This window comes from Cervus canadensis, chromosome 4, assembly GCF_019320065.1.
Source record: "Cervus canadensis isolate Bull #8, Minnesota chromosome 4, ASM1932006v1, whole genome shotgun sequence".
NCBI lineage: Eukaryota > Metazoa > Chordata > Mammalia > Artiodactyla > Cervidae > Cervus > Cervus canadensis.
Window position 1 is genome coordinate 90,675,285 of NC_057389.1, and position 21,125 is coordinate 90,696,409.

General features: G+C 56.9%; 2 protein-coding genes across 6 annotated transcripts in view; one reads left to right on the forward strand and one right to left on the reverse strand.

Annotated features, from left to right (window-relative positions):
• Nucleotides 1–990: 990 nt before the first annotated feature.
• Nucleotides 991–10,783, forward strand: PEX11G (peroxisomal biogenesis factor 11 gamma). 2 transcript variants are annotated; one of them, XM_043466526.1, is made up of 6 exons: nucleotides 1,029–1,097; nucleotides 1,635–1,680; nucleotides 2,994–3,182; nucleotides 5,708–5,886; nucleotides 9,517–9,579; nucleotides 10,202–10,783. In XM_043466526.1, exons 3-6 carry the CDS (start codon nucleotides 3,144–3,146, stop codon nucleotides 10,431–10,433), a joined length of 513 nt encoding a protein of 170 aa, XP_043322461.1. In that variant the 5' UTR covers nucleotides 1,029–1,097; nucleotides 1,635–1,680; nucleotides 2,994–3,143; the 3' UTR covers nucleotides 10,434–10,783. The 2 variants fall into 2 exon arrangements, with proteins under 2 accessions (XP_043322460.1, XP_043322461.1); XM_043466525.1 differs by lacking the exon at nucleotides 1,635–1,680 and having other exon boundaries at nucleotides 991–1,097.
• Nucleotides 10,784–12,553: 1,770 nt separating this feature from the next.
• The window catches only part of ARHGEF18 (Rho/Rac guanine nucleotide exchange factor 18), a 92,621-nt gene continuing 84,049 nt past the window's right edge, over nucleotides 12,554–21,125 (reverse strand). For all 4 annotated transcript variants that reach the window (XM_043466506.1, XM_043466507.1, XM_043466505.1 and 1 more), the window contains 9 exons: nucleotides 19,079–19,261; nucleotides 17,886–17,975; nucleotides 17,455–17,576; nucleotides 16,796–16,852; nucleotides 16,651–16,698; nucleotides 16,052–16,522; nucleotides 15,348–15,681; nucleotides 14,589–14,705; nucleotides 12,554–14,512 (listed from right to left, as the gene is read on the reverse strand). In XM_043466506.1, the coding sequence (XP_043322441.1) occupies nucleotides 14,358–14,512; nucleotides 14,589–14,705; nucleotides 15,348–15,681; nucleotides 16,052–16,522; nucleotides 16,651–16,698; nucleotides 16,796–16,852; nucleotides 17,455–17,576; nucleotides 17,886–17,975; nucleotides 19,079–19,261 (1,577 nt within the window). In that variant the 3' untranslated portion in view covers nucleotides 12,554–14,357. The remainder of the gene's footprint in view (nucleotides 14,513–14,588; nucleotides 14,706–15,347; nucleotides 15,682–16,051; nucleotides 16,523–16,650; nucleotides 16,699–16,795; nucleotides 16,853–17,454; nucleotides 17,577–17,885; nucleotides 17,976–19,078; nucleotides 19,262–21,125) is intronic.

A 21,125-nucleotide genomic window follows, 5' to 3' on the forward strand; every position in this document is an offset into this window, starting at 1 on the left:
TTGTGACGAGACAAAGAACCAACGAGCATACACTCGAGTGACAATTACACATAACCATCTCCAAAATCACACACATGCAATGCAGACTTTCTGCTCAACTCTTCCTGAGACTTCTTGGGTTATAGCCCTCAGTAAACCCCCCAGTTAAACGGAAAAACTCACAGCTCTCATGGTGTGCATTTTTATTTCAGTCAACATCAGCCACCCAGTTATCCTCTGGGAATATTCCAGTTATCAGATTCTTGTCTATTCTTCTAGATCGGTTCCATGCATTTCCTTTTTTTTTTTTTTTTTAAGGGGACTAGTTTATTTATGCACGCATGCAGGAACTTGGGCTCCCCAGGTGGCTCAGTGGTAAAGAATCCGCCTCAGAATGCAAGAGATTCGGGTTTGACCCCTGGGTTGGGAAGATCCCCTGGAGGAGGGCATGGCAACCCACTCCAGTATTCTTGCCCGGAAAATCCCACGGAAAGAGGAGCCTGGCGGGCTAGAGTCCATGGGGTCCTCAAAGAGTCGGACGACTGAGCACGCAGGCACGCGGAAACACGGATGGAACCGCGCCCCCTGTAGTCCAAGCAGAACGTCCCAACCACTAGGCTACCAGGGAATTCCCCAACGTTTCCTTGACTTTTTAAAACTGCCTTACAGAGCATAACAGCAAACCATGCTCTCTAAAAACAAGCCGACAGTGCCGAAAGGGTGAAGCAGAAAAATCAGAAAACTTTCTTCTTGGACCACAGCAAACAGATTGGTGCTTTTGCTTGAAATCTTTATGTGTGCATGTGTGTAACTGGTTAACTCTGGAAACATGGGTAGCGCGCTCAGACCGTCCATCTAGGTGCACAGGGCCGGGAGAAACCACACGTGGAGGTCCTAAATCTGCAAACTACATTGCTCCCAGAAGCAGACAAAGGGCAGAGCCCCGGACAAAGGGTCGCGCCCGCGCCTGCGCAGAAAGCTCCCAGGACCGCCCCCACACCGGGCCCGCCCCCTGGCGCGGCGAACTGACGTCACGGTGTCGTCACGTCGGAGTCGCTATGGTGGCCCTGAGTGATCTGGCGTCGGCGCTGGAGTCCTATAGGGGTCGCGATCGCCTGGTGAGGCTGGGGTGGAGCGAGGCTAGAGGTCCTGGAGTCCGGCCAAAACCCAGAGACCGGGACACTGAGGCCAGAGAGGGAGCGGGGTCACTCAGGATCCCCCCAGGGCAGATGCTCTGTCCCCTAGCGGTGGACATATAGGTTCTTCCCGCCACCCCAAACGACTGGACATTTACAGTACCAGCCAGATTCTCACGTTTATACATTTGAATCCAGCCGGACCACTGAAGTTGGTCCCAAACAATGTATGAGGATTTGGGATGTGGCAGGCTCCCCTTAAGGCTGGACATCTGGGTTCTGACTAAATCCCCTGAAGTTGGGCACTTAGGTTGCTCTAGCCAGTTCGGCCTGGCCAGACATTCCATGCCAAACCCATGTTTGGACATTTAGGATCAGACTAAGCCGCTGTAGTTAGTCCCTCGGTTGTTGAAATCTATTATGGGGATATAAGATTTTGCACCGCTTTGCCTGTGGCTGGATGTTTAGGTTCTGACCTTCCGCCCAACTCAGATTGGGCATTTAGATTGTTCCTTCCAGGCCGCTGAGGTCGGACTCTGAGCTTGTCCCGATCAATCTCTTACAGGTAGGCATTCCAGTTGTACCAGGGAATGTACCAGTGGCTGGGCATTTAGGTTCTAGGCAAATCCTCTCTGAGTATTCAGGTTCTAAATCTCCTTGAGAAGGAAATGGCACCCACTCCAGTATTGTTGCTTGGGAAATCCCATGGACAGAGGAGTCTGGTGGGCTTCAGTCCATGGGTTTGCAAAAGAGTCGGAGATGACTTAGCAACTAACCAACAACAAAGCTGGACTTTTAAAATGCAGCGTTTTTGCCATTACAAAGGTGTGAAAAGGAATTACAAGTAAAAATAATATATAAAACAACAGGAAAAAGCAACTTCTGAAAAGCAGATGAAATAAAGATGTGAGGGTGGGGAAGCAGACCCTGTTCACCATGCTCCAGATCATCCACTGATTCCCGAATCACCACTGGGTTCCTTCTCACAAAAGTAATGCAAACAAATTATCCTTTTGTTCACTGGGTTGAGGCCTGCTCTCCTTCCTAAGTCACAGCCCAGCCACGGACTTTGGTCCAGCCAGGTAGATGCAAATAAGGTAGATGCAAATAGTCTTCCTGCCTGCTGGGAACAAGGATCCAGGAGGTAAGAAATGGGGGTTTCTTTTTCTCGTCCCCATCACGTGTCTGCAAAGACTGTGCCACTCAGTGACATGAGCGAGCGTGCCCTTAGCCTCCACAGTACCTTTTCTTTTAAAAATTAATTTTTATTGGCCTATATAGTTGCTTTACAATGTTGTGTTAGTTTCTAGCATACAGCAGAATGAATCAGCCATCAATATACATATATCTCCTCCATCCTGGACTTACTTCTCATTCAGGTCACCACAGAGAACTGAGAGTTCCCTGAGCTATGCAGTAGGTTCTCATTAGTTACCTGTTTTGGGCTTCCCTAGTGGCTCAGATGGTAAAGAATCTGGCTGTAATGTGGGAGATTGAGATTCAATCCCTAGGTTGGGAAGATCCTGTGGAGAAGGGAATGGCATCCCACTCCAGTATTCTTGTCTGGAGAATCCTCATGGACAGAGGAGCCCAGCAGGCTGCAGTCCATGGGGTCTCGAAGAGTCGGACATGACTAAGCAACTAACACACCGTTATCTGTTTTCACATAGTATCAATAGTGCATACCTGTCAATCCCAATCTCACAGAGCCTTTTCCACAATGATGTCGTGTGTCTCCATGTATCCCGCCTACAAGTATCTTTCACCTTTTCGTTGGGAGTTGGATTGAGAGTCTTCCTGCTATTTGATCCCCCGAGGCCCGCGGCTGGGTCAGGGGTGATGGGCTCAGTCCTCCTGACTGCTTCTGGTTTCCCGCAGATCCGAACACTGGGTTACAGCTGCCAGCTGGTGGGCGGGGTCCTGGTGGAACAGTGTCCTGCCAGGTCAGAAGTGGGGACGCGCCTGCTGGCACTGTCCTCCCAGCTCAGCCACTGCAGGATCGTCCTGCGACTCTTTGATGACGCAGCCATGTTTGTCTACACTAAGCAGTACGGCCTGGGGGCAGAGGTAACGGGGGTGCGTGGGGCTCCAGGGAGGGGGTGCGGACCCTGGGAAGTTGGCATCTTATGGACTGGCCTTTGCAAAGGCAACAGTATGGGCAGTTTATTATTTTTTCAATTTTACTTTTTCTTTTGAGACAATCAGATGTTCTCGTTTCAATTTCATTTAAACAAATTAGCTCATTCCCAAAGACTATGTAATTAAAGCCTTCTTCCTGACCCTTCGGTCACCAGTTTTCCTCCTCGGAGGCAGCCACTGCTCTCAGCTTCTTGTGTTTCTTTCATGAGATTTCCTGCACCTGTGCTTTGCTTACATCAATGGTTACATGACATTTACATTCTTCTGCCACCTGCTTTTTTCATGGAACAGTGCAACTTGGAGGTCATTCCATATCAGTCATCCAAAATAAGCTCCTTCTTGGAATTCCCTGGTGGTCCAGCAGTTAGGACTCAGCACTTTAACTGCCACAGAAGAGTGTGCCATCAGTCGTGTCTGATTCTTTGTGACCCCCATGGACTGTAGCCCTCCAGGCTTCTCTGTCCGTGGGATTCTCCAGGCAAAAATATGGGAATGGGTTGCCATTTCCTCCTACAGGGGATCTTCCCAGCCTGGGGATCTAATCCTCATCTTTTGCATCTCCTGCATTGGCAGGCAGATTCTTTACCACCGTGCCACCTGAGAAGCCCCTTCACTGCAGAGGGCCTGAGTATAATCTCCGTTTGGGGAACTAACATCCCTTCAAGCCATGTGCCTCGGCCAAAAAGCCAAAACCAAAAGAAGCTCCTTCCTTTAGGGCCTCAGGGTACACATGTATAGCTGGATGGTGACTTAGTGAACTGGTCCCCTGTTGGACACGTAGATTATTTATAATATCTTGCAGATACAACAGAACCTCATCTTGTCACCAGTGGGTCTAGAGTGATGCTCCTCACCTGGGGAGGGGGCAGCAGGGAATGCAATCTTGCTCTCCCAGGGGATGGGCTGAGACACTGCCCTGGGCCAGCGTGGCCAAGTTATGCCCCCTTCCTGGGCTGCCCTGCCCTTCCCCCGACCCTCCGGGGGTCTCCTCCAGACTCACTTGCTCAGATTCCCCCTCATCCTGCCCCAGTGCCCATGGCCTGATTATCCCCAATCTCAAGGGTTTGCCTGGACCTTCCTCCTGTGTTGACACCCATCTCTCCAGCCTCCTCTTTGATGAGGGCATGTTCCCTGCACTGTCCCCCCAACCATCTCTGTGAAGACTCCCCTGAGTTCCTAGGTGAGCGGGGTCGGGGTAGGGGGGCTCTCTGCATCTCGTATATCCCTAGCCAGGGCAAGAACCTCTTCGGTTGAGTGCCCTCTGCTCCTGCCTCTTCCCCAGCATAGGGCCCCAGGTTCTTGCAGCTTCTCAGAAAACACCAGTGCAGTGAGCCCTATCCTCACGGAGGGATGAAGTGTGCCGGGACATCCCAGAAGGTCCCAGATGGGATGGAGCTGGAGTGGGGTTCAGCACCTAGAGGGAGGCAGGACCACAGCCGGCTACCAGGAAGGAGAGGGCTAGACAGGGAAGACAGGAGGGGAAGGGCACGGCAGGCAGCGAGGATGACACGGTTACAGGCAGGGAAGTGAAGGACTCGGCCAGGGACTGGCCAACTTGGAGGCCTGGAGGGGGCCTGGCCCTGGGGGCTGGGGCCCAGGGGAGAGGCTCCTGCAGCCTCAACCGGCCTTGCCTTGCTGGGTGCTCACCCCTGTCTGATCTGGGGGAGGTGACCCAAGCTTTGCAGTGAGGGTTGTGCCTGCTTCAAGCTGGCACTGCGTGTGTGGCAACCCAGCAGGCCAGCCGGCCGCTCTGCCTGGTCAGGGTTCTCTGCGGGGCTCCCTCGCCTGGCCCCTCTCAGGGTCCTGAGCCTGAGACCCATGCACAGGAACTAGGAATGCCATCAGGGCATTCCAGGTTGTCCTCCACAGGAATCATCTGGGAACTTAAAAAAATTCCTGGTGCCAGGGAGGGCCCACCTCAACCTTGGTGAGGCAGAACCCCTGGAGCTGGGGGCTGGGTGGGGATTTTTTGAAGCTCCCTAGGCATCCCCTGAGGCGTCCCAGGTGGTGCAGTGGTAAAGAATCTTCCTGCCAATGCAGGAGACGCAGGAGACATCTGTTTGATCCCTGGGTCAGGAGGGGCCCCTTGAGAAGGAAATGGCAACCCACTGCAGTGTTCTTGCCCGGGAAATACCATAGACTGAGGAGCCTGGTGGGCTACAGTCCACGGGGTCGCAAAGAGGACATGACTGAAACAGCTTAGCACACACAGGCAGGGATCCCACAGCGCGGTGGGGTTGAGACCAGCCGCTCTACTGGGCAGAGGTGACCACACTGAGAAATCAGGCCTTTCTTCTCCCATAGTGCCAGCCATGAGCCAACCTGCCTGGCTTGGACCTTGCCCTGTGACTGCCCCCTGGTATGGCCTGAGCTTGTGAAATGGACAGTGGGTGAGTCCCGCAGTGGGTCCCACCCACCCCAGGCCCACCCCCCACTCTCTTCCATTCCTGCAGGAGAAGGATGTGTTTGTCCGCTGCGTGTCCATCCTGGGCAACCTGGCCGACCAGCTCTACTACCCCTGTGAGCATGTCGCCTGGGCCGCTGACGCCAAAATCCTCCACGTGGACTCTGCCCGGTGGTGGACACTGAGCACCACCCTCTGGGGCCTCTCCCTGCTCCTGGGGGTTGCTAGGTAAGCAGCATTGCTGCCCATCAGGAGACTGGAAGGGAGCCCCTGATATCCTTTGGGCAGGTGGGCAGGTGGGCTGGAGGGGTGGGGGTGGGACTGTCTTTGCCTCTCCTGCTTTTCCCCCTCTTGTCCTCCCTCGTTGTATCCATCCCCTGCTGCTGCTGAGATGGATTCCCACAAACTTGGCAGCTCTCAGTTCAGTTCAGTCACTCAGTCTGTCCGACTCCGGCAGCTTTAAGCAACACAAATTGATCATCTTAACAGTTTTGGAGGTTAGAAGTCCAAAACAGCTTCTAACAGCCTCTAACGGCTTCTCAGTGGGCTAACATCCAAGCGTGGGCAGGCCTGTGTTCCTCCTAGAGGCTCTGAGGGACTTTGTTCTCGGCCTTCCCAGCCTCTAGTGTGCGTGTGTGTGTGTGTGTGTGTGTGTGCTAAGTCGCTTCAGTTGTGTCCAACTCTGTGCGACTCTATGGACTGTAGCCCGCCAGGCTCCTCTGTCCATGGCATTCTCCAGACAAGAATACTGGAGTGGGGTGCCGTGCCCTCCTTCCTCCAGGGGAATCTTCCCGACCCAGGGATCAAACCCACATCTCTTCCATCTGCAGTGGCAGGCAGGTTCTTTCACCACTAGCACCACCTGGGAAGCCCTCCAGCTGCTGGAGGCACTCGCATTCCTTGGCTCAAGCCCCTCCCTCCGTCTTTGAAGCGTGTCCGTCGCTCCAGCCTCTGCGTCTCTTGTCACAACTCCTTCTCTGACTCTGAGCCTCCTCCTCCCTCCTTTGAGGACCCCTGTGATGACACCCCACCCCCCCAGATCATCTCTGATGTCCACACCCTTAACTCAGTTCCATCTGCAAATTCCTTTTTAAAAAAATTTATTCATTTTTTTTGGCTGTGCCGGGCCTTTGCTGCTGTGCTCGGGCTTTCTCTAGTTGTGGCGAGCGGAGGCTCCTCTTTGTTGTGGTGTGCAGGCTTCTCTTCTGATGTGTGGTGGCTTCTCTTGTTGCAGATCCTGGGTATGCGAGCTTTAGTTGTGGCACATGGGCTTAGTTGTTCTGAGGCACGTGGGATCTTCCCAGACCAGGGATCGAACCTGTGTCTCGTGCATTGCCAGGTGGACTCTTATCCACTGCACCACCAGGGAAGGCCTGCAAAGTCGTTTTTGCTGTGGAAGGGAACATGCTCACATCATAAGCCTGGGGATTAGGATGTGGGAATCTCTGGGGGTGGGGGTGGGGGCACGTGACTGTGCCTACCAGACCCAGGAAGAAGAAAATAACTTGGGGGGCATGGACAGAAGTGGCTGGCGTGGCTGCCTTTCCCTGGGTCCCCAGGTCCTGCTTGCATTATCATCAGCAAACCTCAGACGAAGCAGCCAGGAGTTTCCAGACTGGCTCCGTGCTTCCACAAACCATAAGGTCTCTAAAACTTTAATGGTTTCTCCCCCTCTGCCAATTTGCTGAGTGGGTTTGTTCAGAGCCCCCTGGCCCAGAAAGCATGGGCGAAGCAGGACCTCCAGTGCCCCTGTTTCCTGGGGGCAAAGGTCTCTTATATCCCTGAAGGGATGTGGGGCAGCCCCTGACTTCGAGGTTGGGGGGCCAGTGCCCTCATCTGCTGTCCCTTGTCCCTGGGCATACACTGACGTCCAGTAGTCCTTGTCTCCCCCTCACCCTAGTTATATGTTTACCGTAGACGCCCTGGAAAATGAGCAGACCCCAAAGTAGAAGATTCAAGTCACCCACTGTCCAACCCAGAGATCCTCTCTCTTTATACTTTGGTGATTTTTCCCAGTCTTTGATTTAAAAAAAAAAAAAAACAACAAACTTTTTTCTTTTTGAGTTTAGTTGCTTTAAAATGTGTTAATGTCTGCTGTATCGCAAAGTGAATCAGCTGTATGTATACCTGGACCCTGTCTGTTTTGGATTTCCTTCCCATTTAGGCTACCACAGAGCACCGAGTTCCTGAGCTATACAGTAGTTTCTCGTTAATTATCTACTTTATACATAGCAGTGGGCTTCCCAGGTGGCTCAGTGGTAAAGAATCCACCTGCCAAGAAGGAGATGAGGGCTTGATCCCTGGGTCGGGAAGATCCCCTGGAGGAGAGAATGGTTACCCACTCTAGTATTCTTGCTTGGAGAATCCCATGGACAGAGGAGCCTGGCGGGCTACAGTCCATGGGGTCACAGAGTCAGACACGACTGAGCGGCCAAACAGCGGCAGCAGTGCCCACGTGTCAGCCCCAACAGCCTTTCTTTCGGACACCGTGCTGACATGTTTTCCCTTGTCTCTGCTCTCCTGGTTCAGGGACACGGCTCCCCTCACAGTCTCGGCAGCTGTTATGGAGCTGGCCCTGTCTTTCTATCAGCATTGCCCCCACCTCCCCCACCCCGTGAGTTCAGGGTGCCCAGGCCGGGCTCTGGGTGCCTTTGAGGCCACAGCCTCTTCTGCGGCCCCAAGAGACTTCCCGTTCCTGCTTTCAGGTCTGCCTTGTTTCCCTTAATTTTTTTTCTTTTAAATAGATTATTTTTTAGAGCGGTTTTAGGTTCACAGCAAAACTGAACTGGAAGCCGTTTTCCCACGTACCCAGCACACACGCAGACTTCCCCATCATCCACATGTCACCACACCCCAACATTTGTTAGTCAATGAACTGACGTTGACGTGGCCTAATCGCCCCATGTCCATGGTTTAGAGCAGGGTTCACACTCTGTGTTGGGCTTTGAGTTTGGACAAACATATAACATGTATCCACCACTGAAGTATTTTCACTGCCCTAAAAGTCCTATTTTTAGGGTGAATGTGCTCTGCCTATTCTTCCATTCATCTTATTTTGTATTAAATACCTTTTAGGGTGCTTTTTATCTATTTAAAATTTCATTTATTTATGGCTGGTCTGGGTCTTCATTGCTGTGTGGGGGCTTCTCTCTAGTTGCAGCGGTTGGGCCTCTCACTGCAGCAGCTTCTCTTGTGGAGAAGGGGCTTTAGGCACTATAAAGGCTTCAGTAGTTGGCTCACGGGCTGGGCTGCCCCTCAGCATGTGGAATCTTCCCGGAACAGGGATTGAACCCGAGTCCCCAGCATTGGCAGGCAGAGTCTTAACCACTGGGCCACCAAGGAAGTTCTCCATTCATTTTACAGCAGCTAGTTTGCCCATCGTTTCTCTGTATTTGGTGTGAGCAAGGGTATGGGGGCTGGGGAGCACTTGGTGTGTGCTCATCATGACTCAATGGATACAAGTTTGAGCAAACTCCAGGAGCTGTTGAAGGACAGAAAAGCCTGTTGTGCTGCAGTCCATGGGGTCACAAAGAGTCGGACACGACTGAGTGACTGAACAACATCATGACCAGGTGTCCCTAAGACCCCGGGGTGCCGGAGAGTCACCTGCCCAGGCTGCAGGGAGCAAAGGTTGGAGGGAGCACTGGACGCCCATCTGGTGGCTGCTTCTCCAGCCTGCAGATCCAGCCCTGGGGACCCCGAAGGTTGTCTAGACTCCCTTCAGACAGGCCCAGCCAGTGTCCAGGGTGTGTGTGGGTAGGGTGGGAGTGGACAAGCTTTGCACCCATCTGGACCCCATTTACCTGGTGACCGGGGGGTCACCCAGCTGCTCCCACCCCAGCCTGTGTGGTGTTGTAGGTCTCTGTGGATGGTCCTGAAGCTGAGACAGAGGCTGAGGAAGCCCCCGGCAGCCTTCACCAGGTACGTCGTCCAGGGTTCCCCTAGAAGACTTCCTCCGGCAAGCCGGGGTCCCCGGCGGGTCTGCCCAGCCAAGGAGGTGCCCAGAGTCACTGCCCTGCCCCATGCATGCAGGCTCTGCTGGGTGGGGCTGGGGGCCTGATGTGTGCTGGGTACCGGGGCATCGCTGCAGCCCCCCCTGGAGATGGGAGCCCTTTTACAGATGGGGAAACTGAGGCTAGCTGGGGGCCCCTAGGCAGGAAGTGGCAGAGCTGGGACTCCAGGGCTGAGCCTTCACGGCTGGCCCTGGGTCTAGGAGGATGATCAGAGGTGGAGTCAGTGTCCTGAGGACCACGGTCAGTCACTGTCTCATCCTGGGAAAGAATGCAGGGTGGAGCAGGTGCCCAGCACAGGCCCAGAAGCTGCTCCCCCCTCCCCTTCCCCCTTCCCCCCTCCCCCCGCCCATGGACCTGAGACTCTGGTCCCCACTGTGGGCTCCCTCTGGCAGATGTGACGGACGCAGCCTGCCGTCCTCTGCCCTCCCCAGCACTCCTTGCCCTGTCCCTGCAGGGAGTTGGGGAGAGGGGCGAGCGGGGGGACACGGGGCCTTCCCTGAGTGCCCCTCCCCCACCCTTTGCTCCCACAGCCGGCTGACCCGGGGCAAGCGGAGGACCGTGGAGACCCAGATCTGCTCGGAGGTACTGACCCTCCTGAGCAACCTGGCGGACCTGGCCAACGCGGTGCACTGGCTGCCCCCAGGTGTCCTGTGGGCCGGCCGCTTCCCCCAGTGGCTGGTGGGCCTCCTGGGCACCCTGTCCTCACTCCTCAGCGTGTACCAGGCAGTCCAGGCAGGCCGCCAGGCCAACGACACCCCCTGAGGGATAGGGGAGCCAGAACCCCAGCAGGGACCCTTCCCATGGAGCGTGATTGCCTGGGAGGGGTGGGTCTCTAATCCACCAGATCACGGCCAGGTGCCGGGAGGGAGGTGTGGCTAGAGGACACACCAGAGCAGTCTAGGGTATCAGCCCCCAGAGGGGTGGGCTTGGGGGGCCGAGGTCCCCCAGGTGCCGCCTCAGTAGGGGTGGAGCAGGAAGACCCCGAAGACTCGCTTGCAGAGGAACTGGCCCCTGGCAGGCCAGAGTCTTGTGTGCAATAAAGGCAAGCAGGGCAGCCAGGTTGGGCCTGAGGAATGTGAAGTGAGGATCAATTAAATGAGGTGGTGATGGTGTCAGGCCAGGTGTGAGCGAATTCCTAAGCCCCGTCTCTGTCTGCTCATTCTCATGCCTTCTTTCTCCAGCGGTCGGGGGCGCCCCCTGGGCCTTATTTCTGGGAGGGCGCACAGGTTCCCCCACCAACTCCCCGTGGGCCAGGGTTCAGCCTCCTGTGGGCTGGAGCTGCAGCAGGAAGCACCATCTCCTGGCCCACCTTCCCCTCCGATGCTGCAAACGCAGCCTGTTGACCCCGAGAGGCTCAGCCACAGAGGGCGGTCCTTCCTCCCCAGCCCGCGGGCTTGGGCACCCTTGGCTGGCCGTGGATGCCGCCTTCTCTGCCAGGCCCTGCCCGGGTCTTAAGCTCCCAGGCATCGTGGGGCGCCTGTCGTGGCTGAAGCATCTCACAGCCACGGCATGGACTCGGGGCTGCCGTGGTCCATTCAGGGCCGGTCTGAGCATTTCGAGGGCTCTGAGCATCATCACTGGAGATGCCTGGGGCTCTCAGCTTGTGAAAGCATGGTGGGCGAGAAGGGACCAGTTTGTTTCCAGTCTGGGGAACAGAGGCCACGTGCGTGTGTGGCCTCAGGTGATGTTGGCAGGTGGCGGGCGGTCCACGCCTGCCCCTCACTCACTGGCCCCTGGAAGAGCAATGAATGGTCATGTTTACAGGCCCTGAAGCCTGTGGTTTCAACCATGTTTTCTTTTACAAAGAAGGTACGTGGTGGGGAATAGCTGGGGCGTGGGGCCGCTCAGGGTCTCACAGGACACAAGGACCCCACCTGGCCTCCAGCTGAGCCCCTGCCCTGTCCATCTGGGGGGCTCCCTCTGGGTTAGGAGGCTGGGCCAGGTCAGTCTCCCCCTTCTCTCTTGCTCTGCCTTCCAGGCACCCAGGGGACCTGGGAGATTAGGGTGGGGGTCAGAGTGGCAGCTGCCTGTCTGAGGACTGAGTTAACACCTGCAAGGCAGTGTGCTTGCCAGGGAACCACGTGACCACCTGCCTGTGTGATACGGCAGGTCACAGGTACCCAGGGGCTGGCATCCCCGAGGGCCTGGGCAGCAGGGCTGGGATCTGGCTGCGGGCACTGCCAGTCGTGTGTCCACGCCCCCTGCCCAGTGCCCTTCCCTGGGCTGGCAGCTCAGTTATAGGTTGGGGTGCACTAAGGTGACGATTCCAGGGGACCAAGCCCCAGGGGGATCTCCAGCTTTTTCGTGGGATGTGGGGGAGCATGTGTATGGCAAATTAGGCTCCTTTGAGGAGGGAGACTGACAGGTCCAGAAGCCAGTAGGGTCCCCCCTCGTCAAGGAGGCTGACATCTCTGGACCATGGTGGGGGCGGGGGGCAGCCTAAATGGGTGGGGACCCAGCCAGTGCAGGAGGCTGGGGGACCCCCGCAGCCACCTCAGCAGTGCCATTGCCTCCAGCCTTGACTGTCCAGGTGGAATCGCTGTCGGGGGCTTCCTCACCGGCACCAAAGCAGGCTGCCTGGCCGGGGTTGTCTGTGCGGTCCATCCTGTCACTAGTCTGAGCTGATGCCAAGTGGGGGTGGGGGTGAGGGCTGTCACTGGCCTGGGACATGTCCCTGCCTCCCTATACTCTCCCCTCCCAGGAGAGGTGGAGAATCACAGCCTGGTCATCAAGAAGGCCTTGGGCCTAGTGTCCAGGGCTCCCCAAGTTCCTAGCAAAACAGAGGGTCTGAGTGCCCCTGCCGCCGGCCATGCAGCCTGCAGCACTGAAGTTTGGGCAGGTTATCCTAAAACAAAACCCCAAAGAAAGTGACTCTGGTCAGCTCCCTTTAGACACATTTATTGCTAGAGTCAGGTCTTAAGTTCTAGAGCGGTTCAGACATAACCCCCAGTGAGGAAATGCTGCTATCATTGTAAAAAATGATCGTCGGGTTGACTAAGGTCATGGTCACAATTAACGAAGATGTGCACAGACCCCACGGAAGTAGGAATGTTTGCTCAACTCCTAACTTTACAAACAAGACTGGGCTGTACCCGGGAGTGACCTCGGGGTCCTGGTGGGACGGGCCCATGGTGCTGCCCCACTTCAGGCACCACCTGAAGCCTCCTTGGCTGACTCCCACCACGTGGCCTTGAACTTATCCCTGCAGGAATCCCCTGGGTGGGTGAGAGAGGATCCCGTGCGTGGGGGCACGGGGCCCAGTAATGTCCTCTTCACGACAGGACAGGAATGTAGTCAGCTTTTCTAAAGTGCTCCGATGCGTCTCAGGACCAAACACAGTGATTACAGATGTGGCATGGGCTACCATCGGACATGTCCCGGGGGAGGGGGGCCGCTGCTCCTCTGGAGAGCTCCAGGGCTGTGTCAGTACCTTGTCACCGTGGGCTGTGGTGCCCAGGCTCCTGCTCCGCCCCAGACCCTGTCTTCCCACCAGTGCTTGGCGGGATACTGTCTTCTGCAGGGGAGTCTGGGGTGCAGGAAAAGGCTGGAATGCTCCCTGGCCCCGAGCCTGCACTTGGCCAGAGCTGGAATGTGGGTGTGACCCACTGTCACTCCAGGACTGCTTATGGATGCGCCGCACCACCCCAACACCTGCGGCTGCACCGTGAGGCTGCACTGGTGGTCCTCGCCCTCCTCTGGGGGAGCTGATGACAACCTGCGACAGCTCACGGGATGTGAGGTGCCTGTGAGGCGGCGGTCTGTGCACTCGCTGGCAGCAGTAACCGCCCAGGCCACACTGGTCCCTTCCAAGCTCTGCTCCCACTGCTCTGTGTCACCCCAGTATCTGCCCATCCATTGGGGACACCAGCTGGGGGCCACCTCATGGGGAAGGAGGACTCTACTCGGGGCTGGGACCCTCAGGCATGCGCCAGCCCTGGTGGAAGCCCTGGGCTTGGCTTGCCAGGCGTTGAGTCTGAGAGGCGCTTTGGGAAAGCACCAACTTCGACAAGAGTGGGTTTTAAAAACCTCCACCAGATTAAAATGAGCTGTGGTCTGTCCCCGCCGGTCAGCCCCTTTCAGGACGAGCTTCCGAACCTACAGGACATACCGGGCATGCCATCGGCCAAGCCCCTCAGCCACCCTGCCTGCCCTGTGGCCCTCTGTCCTGGGTGAACCATGGGCCACCCCTGGGTGGGCTCACATCCTGGCCTAGAAGTTCACCATGAACCCACTGAGGTCTCTGCTTTAGAAGTCAATTCGGCCCGATTCTGTGGACAGAGCCAACTCCACCGGGCCCCTGCTGGTGTCCTTGTGGCTCGCTCCAGGATCTCCCGGTGGCCCTGGTCACTACCTTGGAAAGACAGCGCGGAGTGGGACTCTCCTCTGCTGGAATGGGGCGCTATGATGGCAGATGGCAGCTCCGTGGGTTAGCTTTGCTTCAACCTTCCATTACAAACTTTCCTTTTCATGTTAAAAAAAAAGGTTTACAAAGTAGCCCAGGCACCACTGCTAATCCTTCAGAGTGAGCAGCCTCAAGACAGCAGGCCAGCCCTGCCTGCCCCATCCTGGCAGATGTCAGAGGAGGCCTGCCTGGGAAGCGGAGAGGGTGGGCCTGGGGGTGGGGTGGGGCCACAGAGCATGAAGAGTGGGCAGTGCAGGGAGGGGTCTGCACCCGAGCCATGCCCCCTAGAAGAAGATGACGTCTTCCTTGCCGGTTTCTTCCTTGTCGAGTGGTGTGGAGGATGGGGCCCCGGGTTGGAAGAATGACCCTCGGGCCTTGAGGGGAAGGTTTTCGGTGGGGACGTCGGCTGGGCCTGGGGTCGGGGCTGGGAGGCTGGGGTCTGGAAGAGAGACGGGGTGGTGGGTGTCAGCATCAGCCAGGCACCGTGGGTGCCAGGGGGTAGCGGGCTGGCTCACCTTGGAGGGGCGTGGAGCTGGGCAGGACGGGACTCAGTGAGCGGCGGTTCCGAGAGGTGTTCTCTTCTTTGCCCATGAGCTTGTTGAGAAGCAGCGGCTGCCTCAGGTCAAACGAGGCTGAAAGAGGGTGGAAGATACTGGGGTTTGCAGTCTCGCTCCCAGCGCCGGAGCACCCAGACCTCGGCCCAGGGCCTTGCCCCACTCTTGGCCCACACTTCCTCCAGTGCTGGTTCCCAGGGAGGGACGCTGCTCAGACAACAGGCCCCGAATTCACCAACAAAACCCAGAGCAGACACCCCTGGTGAACCAGAGGGGGCCCCTGGACTCATTCAATCTTCGGACAACAGGCCCTGTGATGCTGCAGCCCAGAGGTCCTGGGACCCGGGCCCTGTTCCCCAGGAGGGTCCCAGGGCCTTCCTACTGGGGAACACTGGCGCGGGGGCGAGGACTCAGTGGGGAGTAGCAGCGTCAGTCACTGGCGGACTTCCCGCCCCTGCACAAGGGTTTCCGAGGCCCATTTCTGAATCACCAAGGTGCTCCCTTGTGTCTGATCCCAGTGTGAGGACCGAGGTGGGAACAGGAACTGAGCTCTGGTCTCTGGGGGTGGCGAGGTGGTTGTGTGTGTGTGTCTGTGTGTGCAGGCAGGCCTCAGCTCCACCACCAGCTGGGGTTTCCTGCTGGTGTCTGGGCCAGAGGTAAGGGGCCAGGCGGGCACCAGGCGAGGGGAGGGCAGGGGGGTGCCAGGAAGCCCCCGCTCACCCGAGCTGTCCCGGCGCTGGGAGCCCCGGCTCCTGCCTCCCTTGTCCTTCCCGCCTTTGGTGGAGGCCGCCAACTTGGTGGGGATCTGCTGTTGCACAGCTGCCTGCCTCTGGATCTGGTTGGTGGCACTCAGCAGCTGGATGGGCACGTCGCTCTTGGCCGGCCGACTCTCGGCCGGGGCGCTGTCCCTGCGGGCCACCTCGGGGCGCTCGGCGTACTCGGACCCGGCACTGGACACCAGCGAGTTGGGTCGGGGCCCCGGTGCTTTGGTCAGGGTCATGGATCCTTCCAGCCCGTTCCCATTGAAGCTGGGAGCGTGGCTTAGAGGCGGGGTCTGAAAAAGCCACAGAAGACACGTCCCAACGCCGCTGTTCCTGCTGGAAGCCCTTCTTGGGATACCAAGGAGAGGCCGCGCCCCGCGGATCAGCACGGTGCCATGCACCAGACCCGCCCACCCTTCGCAGGCTCCAGGGTGGGGGTGGGGTTTTTGGAGGCTGGATGGACCTGGCATGCCCGCCCACCTCCCAGGCCAGGCATGGTTTAACTGAAGCCTCTTAGCTCGGAGGGTCCCATCTGGGCATAGAGCCTGGTGCAGGCCTGATGGAGTCAACATTCCTCCCTTGTCCCGAAAACGCAGGCACGCCCCCACCCACGCACGTGCACACTCAGGCGCTCAGGCACAGGCACCTTAGGCCGGCGCTCACCTCCACCAGTGCCTCCGGCGGCAGCGCCCCGGGCGCTGTGTTCTGCTTCTTGAGCCGGCGCAGCACCTCCAGGCGCTCGCGCTCCCGCTCCACGGCCCGCTGGGCCTCGCGCAGCCGCTCCAGGTCGTGCTGGTAGGCCTGGCGCTGGCGCTCCAGCTCCTCGCGCTCCTGGTTCAGCCGCTCCTGCAGCCGCAGCAACTCACTCTCGCGCTGCTGCAGCCGCGCGGAGGCCTGGTCCAGCTCCCGGCGCTGCCGCTCCCGCTCGCGCTCCCAGCGCTGCTGCTCCAGCCGCAGCTGGCCCTGCAGCTTCTGCACGCCCGCCAGCTCCTCCCGCTGCTTCTCGAAGTTGCGCTGCCGCTCCTGCTCCAGCAGCAGGTTCCCGCGCGTCGACTGCAGCCGGAACTGCTTCTCACGCTCCTGGATGGCTGCTTTCTGAATCTCCACGTAGCTGTCCTGCTGGGTGATGACCACCTGGGGGAGGGGAGGGGAGGGGAGGGGAGGGCCAGCTTTAGGAAGAGCCCAGCCGTCCCCTAGACCCCAGCCTCAACCTGAAGGAGGAGGGCACATGTGGCCCACTGTGCTCCCCAAAGGCCCTGTACCTGGAGGCTGAGGAGCAGCTGGGACAGCGTCTGGATCCGCTGGACGAGCTGCGGAGAGAGGGACAGGGCCACTGGGCGCTGCAGGAAGCCCCGCTGGGTCCCAGGGAGTGGGTGTGGGGACGTGGACACACAAGCCTTCACTTACCTCCAACTCCAGGACTGCAGGTGGCGGGGGGCCGGGCTCTGCACCTGGTGACTCTGCCTGTGGAGACAGCATCAATGCAGAGAGCTTTTAAAGACCAATCTGACTCGAGTGGGACCCACTCATTATTGATAAGACATCCCCTTAGCATGAGACCGGCCCCCCCACTGCTCATCTGACTTGTCAGCCTTGGTGTCTGGAGAATTGGCAAAGTGTGGTTCCTGGGAGGTAGGAGGGTGCGGGGTTGTGGGCCCATCATGTGCGAGGCTCTGAGGAGCCCAGTGCTTGGCAAGGGTGGGCCTTCGGAGCCATAGAGAGGGAACAGCCAGTGACGTCACATCCATGGAAGGTGGACACCTGTGTAGACTGACAGCTGGTGGTCCCCGCCTAGTACCTCTCACCTATTGATGAGGCCATGCCCTGAGCCGGTCCCCTCCCCTGCCTCCCTCGTGTGCGCCTCCCACCCCACCCTTCCTGGAACTGCAGGAGGGACCCGCATGTCCATTTGCACATTAACTATCAGTCACTGCCGAGCGGGGTAGCACTGGCTGCTGTTTGCCCCAGACAAACCAAGCACAGGCTGTTCGGTCTCAGGATAATTACAGGGACATGGGCCGACTCCGTACTGAGCTCAGGCACATCCCAAGGAGGCAACGCACTACCTTCGAGGCTTCCTCGAGGGCCCCTTGGGTGTCTCCAGGCCTCAAGTCCAGGCTGCTCACCAGGCCCTGCCAGTCTTGGGGGCTGAGGTCACTGCTGCACATGTTCTTCTGAAGACTGCCGTCTGAAACCCCAAGCCAGGCGTGTGAGATGTCTCGGATCCCACCTGCCCTGCTCCCGGCCCTACCCCATCCTCTGGCCGGGTAGGGAACCTGGGCCACAGAAACCAGCAGCAGGAATTGGCCTGGATGCTGCTGCCAGAACATGACTGACAAGCACCAGCAAGTTCCAGAAAGCTGACCCTGGTGTTTACAGAAGGTTGAGGGAAGCAGCAGAGAGATGCTGAAGAGCAAATTCCCAGATGCCGTGAAAAGGCATGCCCTCCCGTGGTCGCCCAGCTCCAGGGTCCCCAGAAGGTGGCAGCACCATTTACCCTTGCCTGGGCTGCCAGCACTGCCCCTGTCTTCTGCCTGGCCGTAGGCATTGCCCAGCCGCCTGCAGATGAAACTCTGGATGTCCTCGACTGTGGAAGGAAGGGGACGGAGGGGCACCGAGTCAGCCTATGGCTCCGCCCTGGCATTCAGAGCCAAGTTCAGGGACCCAGGCAGAGGCCTCACAGGGTGTCGGTTACCCCCCTAGCCTGTGCACCCCCCGCATGGGTGTTGCACCTAGGACATGACAATCTACAGGAGAGGTGGGATCTCAGGGGACCATGGGGTGCGAGGTGGGGGGCCCTGGGCCGGGGAGGGAACTCAGCATGGCCACTACCTGTGTGCTGACGGTCACACAGACGGTCAGGAGACATGGGAGGTGGCCTCGAGGGGAGGGGGCAGGGGTGGTCACACAAGGTGCTTGAGGACACACAGGCTGGCCAGGTGAGGAGGTGGGGAGAGTCTAGGCTGAGGCACGAGACATGAGGGGGTCTCAGGGCCCAGGAACAGTGGTGACTAGAGACATGGGAGATGTCGGCTTGGCTGGAGGGAGCAAGACTGAGAGTCCACGTGGGACCCTTCCCGCCTGTTCTCTTCACTCTGATGGAAAGTTTTGGAGGGCAGGGCTGTGTCTGTCTTGCCAGCTAATGAAAGAATAGCCCTGGCTGTGCTGTCAGATTGAACAAGCACTGGCCATCCTGCCCAGCAAACCCCCTGGCCTGGCACAGGACTCAGCAGCCGCATGGAAGATGCTAGGGGCTCCACAAGGGCCTTGATGGCTCCGGGAAGCAGGCCGCTTATTGGCCAGCACCATCCCTCGGCTACGGGGACCAGGAGCCCCTAAAATGACCCACCAAACTTGTATGTGTGCCTTTTTCTGGGGAGAGCATCAGTGATCCACTCATCAGAAAGAAGAGGAACCATCTCAGTCAATTTGAGATCCCCCGTGCCCAGCACGGGGCCTGGAGCGCAGCAGGCACTGGGAGTGTTTACTGAGTGAATGTGAGATGGTGCTTTGAGTCTGCAGTGAGGGGCTGGCACCCGACTGTCCAGGGACCTTCCAGCTCTAACAGAACAGAAGCGGGCAGAAGCACGTGGGGATGGGGTGGCTTGTAGGCCACATGGGGCTGTGTGCCTGGCCTGGGGTCTCCTGGGAGACCCCACGAAGGATGGGGGTGGGCTGGTGGCTACTCACTCTCACTCATGGCTGACTTGAGAATCAGCTCGCCCTGCAGGTTCTCGGGAGGGTCCCCTCCCCGGAAGAGGAGCCGAGACAGGGCGAGGTCCTCAAGCCCGCTCATCTCGGCCATCTCCAGGTAGATCTGCTGCTTCTCACTCAGGCTCTGGGCGATCTGCTGGTCTTTCCTGTTCAGTCGTTCTGCAAAGCAGCCACGAGGCGGTGGTCAGCCTCCTCTGGGGTGGTTTCCCCCCAGGAGCCGGCTGTCATGATGTCTCGCTGGGCCGGGCGGGCCTCCGGCGTTCCCGCTGACCCTCTTCCTGTCCTGAACCACTCCCTTCATCTCCCAAGAGGCAGGCAAGGGTGTGGCCCTGTCTTCTGCTTGCTTTCCTCGATTATAAAAAGATCAAATGTGGTGGGAGTGTGGGGGAGGGCCACAGCAGACTAAATTTATTAGTTTGGGACAAACCGAGAGCCTTTAAAGACTTAGTTTTCTAATCTTGAACGCCTTCTTACAAGTCTCAGGGCTTTATACTTTTAAAATTTTTATTTCTGGCCACATTTCACAGAATGTGGGACCTTAGTTCCCTGAGTCCCCTGCAACAGAAGCATGGAGTCCTAACTACTGAACCACCAGGGAAGTCCCTATAACTTTTTTAGCTGCTGTGACTATGACTTATTTTAGTAGACTTTCTCACTGGTGACTGCTAGTATAAATATATATATACACCTATTTAGCTAAGTTACTGAGCTCTCTTACCATTTCCAATAGTTTTCCAGTTGATTCTATCGGATTTCCTAGGCAGATAATCCTGTCACCTGCAAAAAATAATTCTGCCACCTCCCTTCCAGTTGTGATTTTTTTTTCCCCATTTTCTTTTTGGCTGTGCAGAATGGCTTGTGGAAACTTAGTTCCCCGACCAGGGATTGAACCTGTGCCTTTGGCAGTGAAAGTGTGGAGTCCTAACCACTGGACCACAAGGGAATTCCTGCAACTATGATCTCTTACTTCTGAGTCTTCCCATTATTACCCTGGTTGGAAAGTCCAGGGTGGAGATACTAATGGTGGTGATGGTGGCGGTGGGGGCCCTGTCTCGATCCTAGCTTTGATGGGAGGGTCCTTGACCTTCCGGTGTGAAGGATGAGATTGGCTTTTGGTCCAAGATGGGAAAGAAGAGCTCAGTGAAGAAGAGCTATTTCTAATTCATCATGACTCTTGTCAGGAATGGGTGACAATGAGACATTCCTGGATGACTCTGAGGTGTTTGTGGAGATGTGTCTGGGCAAGGCCTGTACTTTATTACCCTTCGGCAGGAATACAAGACGGGATGAGGATGGGGTGAAATGAGCACTATGTTAGCATGATACTTTCGGGGTCAAGGGGATTTCCCTTTTCTTTTGAATAATTTTATTCCTGAATACCCTCAAACGTGCATCTTTCCCCACACAGAGAAATAAAATATGCACTACCTAATTTTAGGTGCTTACTGCTTCAATGTTATCTAAGTAGAATATAAAGATTGTGTAAGCAAGGGAGAAGAGGGGAGTTGACTGAGATCACAAAGTACGTGGACTTATTCTTGGTAATGACCTTGCTGAATTGCACAGGAAGCTGTGAAAACTGGGGAGGAGAATAAGAATGATGTGGTCCAGCTATAAGATGGAATATTATTCAGCTTTAAAAAAGGAAAGAGTCTGTTGCACGGATGAACCTTGAAAACATCATGCAGTGAGATAAACCCATCACAAAGGGACAAATGTCCCCATTGATACGAGGTGTCTGGAATAGCTAAATTCACAGACAGACAGTAGGACAGAGGTTCCCAGGGTCTAGAGGTGGAGAAAGAATGGGAGTGATGGCTAATGGGGATGGGGTTTCTTTCTGGGGTGATGAAAACAGCCTGAAACTGCCGGGACAGTTGCACCACCTTCTGATATAGACTAAAGGCCACTGCATGGCATACTGTGAATGGGTGACCTGTGTGGTATGTGAAATACAGTTCGATAACATAGCTAAAAAAATATCCAGATGAAAGAGGAAGCCGGTGTGACTGGTTGCAAAACC